This window comes from Mobula birostris, chromosome 2 (genome assembly GCF_030028105.1).
Source record: "Mobula birostris isolate sMobBir1 chromosome 2, sMobBir1.hap1, whole genome shotgun sequence".
Taxonomy (NCBI): domain Eukaryota; kingdom Metazoa; phylum Chordata; class Chondrichthyes; order Myliobatiformes; family Myliobatidae; genus Mobula; species Mobula birostris.
In genome coordinates this window covers 46,592,005-46,598,820 of record NC_092371.1, presented here as the reverse complement: position 1 = coordinate 46,598,820, position 6,816 = coordinate 46,592,005, and the positions used below count along the sequence as shown (strand labels likewise).

Here is a 6,816-nt window from a genome sequence, read left to right as displayed (position 1 = left end):
TCCCCTCTTCTCCCTCTTTCCCTTCTGTACCACTGACCTGGTCTCCGTGGCATTCCCTTGGGAGGTCATCCCCCACAATAATATCCAAAATAGCATACTTATTATTGAGGAGAATGGCCACAGAGGTGTTCTGCACTAACTGCCTATTCACCATTCCATTCCTTCTGCTGACAATCACCCAGCTACCCACCTCTTACAACTTAGGAGTGACTGCCTCCTTGTAACTCCAATCCATCATCTCCTCACTCTTCCATACAAGTGAATGGTCATCCAGCTACCATGACAACATGGTAGCTACTGAAAGAATGACATTTGCAGATTAGTAGATAAATATAGGAAGTACTGCAAATGACAGTGAATTAAAGTAGATGGAATCCTTGTTAAAGAATGTATAAAGGGCAATTGTAAAGGCTATAATCAGAAAAATAAGACCAAGGGGAAGCATACAAGGAAAAACGACATTTAGAATTTGCACCCTGAAAAGTTCAGGTGGTGTAGCAATGAGACTCCTTTCTTGTACTCTCATTCAATATCAAAATGAATTGCCATATTTTAACATTTGTTGCATGATTGAAAGAGTACTCACACTTGCATTGGTGAAATTTAACTTTGGGATGAATTTAATGCACAAGTAAAACAAGGCCCCTGACTAACAGGCCAATTACTGTTAAATTAAAAGTAATGGCAAAGAAACAAGATATAAATATTTAAGCATGCAGTCATATCACATCCTAAGTTTCTGGCAAATTATGTCCTCTAAATATCATATCACATAATTACTTTAAATTAATGATCCAATAGTTATTGTTTCAATGTGTTGCAGCAGTCACGTCTCAGTGTAAATCCTTCTCTTGTTAAAGCTGATACCATGATGACAGAATTGTTGCTGGATTTCCTCTTCTATGAAATGCCTCTGGAACGTTTTAGACATTTTATCACCGATGGTCCCCAGTGATGTGCGTGTGGAAAATCAAGTGCCCCGCTCTACTGATCCCCAATCTATATTTGCCGTAGAGAAGGGGAAACTCAGCCATGATTTTTTTAAAATCAAGCCTTGTAAGGTTGTGCTGTATCAGCGTTAAAACTGATTAATCTGAGTTTGCAATAATGGTCCATTGTAACCTTCCACACCTCATCCATCACGAACAAAAAAAATCTATTCCTTCTCAATAAAATAACAAGCTACATTAATAATTGATAATATTTGTCAAGCATATATTATCCATTGGCCGGCATTAAAGCATAGTATTATTTATATTAATCAAATAAATTATTAAGACTTAGAGTAATCTAAATTTGAACATCATTTTGCATTCCTATATTCTCTTGTTTTCTGGTGCAGCGTATGCTTTAATCCAAATCAGAAAGTACACCATTCCTCATTTAACTTATTAAATCAGTTTTGAGCACCAGAAATGGGCCTTGTTTATGCATAAAAATGTATAGCATGAAATTAAATTAAAATTCATGTACATTTAATCTCAGTTGCTTGCTATCTGCTTCCATTTTTACAAAATTAAGTGTGTTTAGTTTACTGAAATAAATTAAGAAAATGGAAAAAGACAAATTTTCTGCTTCATGCTTTGCCTATATGCGTCATAATTGATTAGAGCTTCACTTTATTATATATCTTTGAATTTATTGTGCAGAATGCTTCACTAAATATTCATTTTTTTCATGAATGGATATAATTTAATGAATATCTCAAATACTGCATTTGTCTTCATTTTAGAAGCTTCCTTCTTTCTGAAAATAGATAAAAGAAAACAAAATAAAAATGGTTTGTTTAGCTTCACAATACTGAGGTAGGACTGGTTGGGTTTTGGAAATGTAGCCAAACTGAACACAACAACTTTACAAAATGGTTCCTGAGCATTAGTTCAAATTCCTCTCAAGACGTGAGCTGTACAAGCTGTCACTTGCCCTGCAGTGCTGAGTTATTACTGCATTATTGCAGTTTTGCATTTCAGGCACTCTGTCCATCTGCGGCTGCCTTGATTATTCAAATGAATGTAAATATAAACCTAGAACAATTATTTTAAAGTGCCAACATTTGTGCCTCAAACAACACCAAAGGTTGTGACTGGCAATTCATCTCATTGCAGTTTGTGAGAGTGGTGTGTTGTATTGGGAGAATAATAACAAAGTGACGACATTCAAAGGAAACTGATTGACTGCGAAGCTTTTGGCATATCACTCCAGATCTGCTAAGATGTGCTATCAGCATAAGTCTCTATCAACCAATGCAACAAAAAGATTCCTTCCTCATTTATCTTACTGATATTTGCGTGGCCTTGCTATATATGTAATATCCACTGTACTTACACAAAATCAGTCAGAGCACTCCAAAGAAATTCAATATTCGTAAAACCCTTTAAGATACTTTGTAGAAAGAGAACTATATAAATATAGATTTCTCAGAGACATTCTTTCAGCGAAAGTATATTTCTCCCCATAAATGTCTTTAGATGCAACAGAGCTAGGAATTGACAATCTTTTCCAGAATTTCTGATATGGTTTGATCCTCCTGAGCCATCCAATCACTACTGAATATAAATTATATCTGACAGTTCATCACACTTTTGCAGGGATCCTCAGTAAGGGCTACTCCTTCATAATATTAATAGTAGAATAAATCCTACTGAGCTTCAAAACCAAGATTACCCTTTAAATCAGTTTGATATGAACTAAGAATATACAGTAATTCTTCCTACAATCAAACAGTTTGTTTGATTAAAAGCAAATTAAATTAGTATTCACTTAGGGCTTCTGGACTTATTTTGACTGGCTTCTGTTACTGTCTTCTCAGCGTAATTAGTGTTTTTTTAAAAACTTCTATTACTATTCAGATGATATTTACATTCTGGTAAAGCAAGAACATATTTTTAAAACACACCTCAGCTACATGAACCACAGTTATGCATCCCCTGAAATTACCCACTAATTTAGTTGATCTAAGTATGCTCTGGTATTATTTAAAAACTAAAATTAGAATTTAAATACAAGTCATTAAAATAATTAACTTGTTATGCAGTGTCATTTTGACTATATTATTTTAAATGTGATTAAGTAAATAGATAAATGTAGCCGCCACATTTCTTTTGACCCTCACCAATAAAAAGCCGCTATCTGATGCAGCACAGCTTGGTACTGCAAATGCTCTGACCATGAGTGCAAGAAACTGCAGACTGTGGACACAGCTCAGCACATCGCAAAGACAAATCTCCCTCATGGCCTCTGTGCACACTTCTTGCTGCCTCGGTAAAGCAGCCAGCAATATCAAAGACCCCACCCATCCTGGACCAACTTTCTTCTCCTCATTTCACCCACCCCCACCACTCTGCCATTAGGCAGAAGACAGAAAAGCACATACATAAGGCTCAAGGACAGCTTCTAAATCACTGTTATGACAATTGAAGGGTTCCTTAGTACATGAAGATGAACTCTTGACCTCACAATCTACCTTGCACCTCCCTACCAGCTCTGCACATTCTCTATACTGTAACACTTTATTCTGCATTCTGTTCTTATTTTACCTTGTACTACATTAATGAACTGTTGTAATGAATTGATCAAGCAGGACAAGTTCTTCATTGCACCTCAGTGCATGTGACAATGGTAACAAATAACCAAGAACTTCAAGAGAAAGTTTAGTTTTCTGTTAGACCTTTAAATAAAGAAATTGAATAAGTAAACCAAACATATGTTTTCTTAATTAGAGTTATCCTTTAATACTAACTTCATTTCTGTCATTTTCTTCATTAAGTTTGTGGACTGCTAGTATTAACAATGAAATAATTTTACAGATTATAATGTATATTAATGATGGCTCTATAAAACCATATCATGGAGCTATTTGTATATAACCATCTACGTTGCCCAATGTGCTGACCTTGAAAAAGAATGAAAGTAAAATAGTATGAAGGTATTCCTCGGTGATATCATTTTAGAGGACCAGTCTTGGGCCCAGCACGTAAGCGCAACTATGAAGAAAGCATGGCAGTGCCTCTACTTCCATAGAAGTCTGCAAAGATTCTGCAAGGCATCTAAAACTTTGACAAACTTCCATAGATATGTGGTGGAGAGTATATTGACTGGCTACATCGTAGCCTGGTATGGAAACGCCAGTGCTCTTGAATGGAAAATCCTACAAAAGATACTGGATACAGCCCACCATAGATAAAGGCTTTCCTTCCATGGGGCGCTGTTGCAGGAAAGCAGCATCAATTATCAAGGGTCTCCACCACCTAGTTCATACTCTCTTCTCACTGCAGCCATCAGTGTGAAGGTACAGGAGCCTCAGGACTCACACCACCAGGTTCTGTAACAGTTATTACCCCTCAACCATAAAGCTCTTGAACCAGAGGGGATAACTTCACTCAACTTCACTTGTCCCATCACTGAACTGTTCCCTCAGCTATGAACTCACTTTCAAGGACTCTTCATCTCATGTTGTGCATATTTATTGATTATTATTATTCATTGTTTTTTTTTTCTTTTTGTACTTGGCTGCTGTCTTTTGCACGCTGATTGTCTGCCCTGTTAGTGCAGTCTTTCATTGATTCTATTATAGTTATGGGATTTATTGAGCTTGCACACAAGAAAATGAATCTCAGGGTTGTATATGTTGACATATATGTACTTTGATAATAAATTTACTTTGCATTTATTGAGGACACATGAGTTTTGATAAACACACTCAATCCAGCTTTCACAGTGTTGTACCATTGAAAGTAGTACAATCTTTTAGATTATTAATACAGTATTAACTTTTCCCTAAAATAGCCAACACTGAAATCAACTGAGAACAAACCAGTATTTTAAAAGGGGAACTTTATTTATAACACTGAGGGGCCAGGAGCAAATGCACCAGTTCTGCTCTGGTACACAATAAATTTGCAAAGCTGTTACTCAGTTTAACCATAACTGCAGTGGCACTAGAAACACGCATTCAAAACTTTGACTACCTTCCCTTTTTTTTTGGTACAAAATGGTACAAACAACGATACAAAATATTTGTGCTGTTGACCATTACAAAAAAAGTTTCCTCTAACTGTGCAATGATTTGTGTTGAAATGTTGAACACACAACACGAGAAGAAATCATTCTTTGAAACAACCACAGCCATGCGAGCTTCAACATAAAACAACATGCAAAAAAATTTTAAAAAAGCTCCAATTATACATATAACATTAATTGGGTGATGTTTGCTTCAAGCTCTGCAACATTATGTACACAGTACAGTGAGAAATCAAATGGATATCAATGTTAAAGAAAATTAATTTACGTTAATTTGATGTCATTCTACTTCAAGATGTTAAAAGAAAACAACCTTAATACTAATGAAGACTAACCAGTCCTTCTGAATGACCTTTCTTTTCCTTATCTTTACACTGCTTGACAAATAGACTTTCAATGTTAAGCTCTATACAACATATACAATGCGATTAGCCACCCACCTGCTCAGTTTTAAACATGGTTGTTAATAAACGTGTTTCTGTACAGTTTTTTTTAATGTATTTTACACCGATAGTTTAAAAGGCAAAAAGGAAAATCGGTCCTTTAACCAGAGTGGAAATAAATTGATTCTTTCATTTTCTCTATGTAGCCAATATTGGACCAGGGATCAATAGATGATTGAATTTTAATCACTCCTGAGATTGAGGGAATCCGATAAAATGTACCAAAAAGGCACTTTAAAAACAGTGCTTCTGTACTAAGAAATTCAAGTTAATAAAGAGCTCCTTTCCTCTTTAGTTGTAAAGCAAATGTTGAGCGATATTCCTGCTGACTGACCGAAAATATGCAGCAAAGACAACAAGCATTCATGCTAACAGCTCATGTTCTAAAATAAAAAAAACCTAACACACCACTAAAATGTTATGGCCAGCAAGGAATATTAATGAAAAAGCTGCCTCTTTTGTACAGTTCCTTCAAATTCTGGTGCACAGAGTACTGTTAGTCATCTTCTCCACCACCATACATATCTGCTAACTTCTTGAATCGTGGCCCCCAGTCATTAAGATAATCATAATCATGGTCACCAGAGCTGGATGAGTTCAGGGAGCTGACTGATCCTGCAGTTGAACCACTTCCTTCATAATCAAATACCAGCAGGGAATCATAGGGTGGTGCTGTTGGGTCATTGTCCGCCGCTCTGAGACCCTGTAAGGACAAAGAACAGAATATCGTTAAAGCATTCTCTGATAATATTGAAGACAGGAGCTAAATTTTAAAAATACCATCATTGCAAAGTGGTTGGCTTTAAGGTCAAATCTACAAAAATCTGATCACAACTTTTCCCCTACAAAATTATTTAGGATGCAAGTGACACCACAGGCACAAAGAATTTGGGGATACTGTTCAAGGATGTACAAAGGAATTTGGATTTCTTGTAACAATATGAAGTAGCTGCCATTTCAGCCTCCCAAACTCTTGCATTGGTCATTTCAAATAGCCCAGGAATGAGTCTTTTCTGTAATCATCAGGTTTCCAAATTCAAATTTCTTCCCTTAGTTTCTAGCAGCAGGGTTGGATAATGTGGCTGGCATCCAATATTATTTGCTGAGGAATTCCCAAATTAAAACAAGTTATAGAAGAATAATTTGAAAATGAACATAAGAACCCCAGTGTACAATAGTTAAATTACTGGACAAGAAACCCAGAGGTTAGACGAACAATCTCAGGGAATAGAGTTCAAATTCCACCATGGCAGTTACAGAAACTCAGTTTAATTAATAATCTGATTATGAACCATGATTAATAATAATGGCAAGAACTACCATAATAAGCATCTTACTAGTGCCCTTTGGGAGA

At 36.0% G+C, this 6,816-nt stretch overlaps 1 protein-coding gene across 1 annotated transcript in view; it reads right to left on the bottom strand.

The window, feature by feature from the left end:
• Window positions 1-4,816: 4,816 nt before the first annotated feature.
• Window positions 4,817-6,816, bottom strand: part of LOC140186220 (cadherin-4-like) — a 753,218-nt gene continuing 751,218 nt past the window's right edge. Inside the window, exon 16 of the mRNA XM_072240216.1 lies at window positions 4,817-6,165. Coding sequence (XP_072096317.1) covers window positions 5,959-6,165 — 207 coding nt within the window. The 3' untranslated portion in view covers window positions 4,817-5,958. The remainder of the gene's footprint in view (window positions 6,166-6,816) is intronic.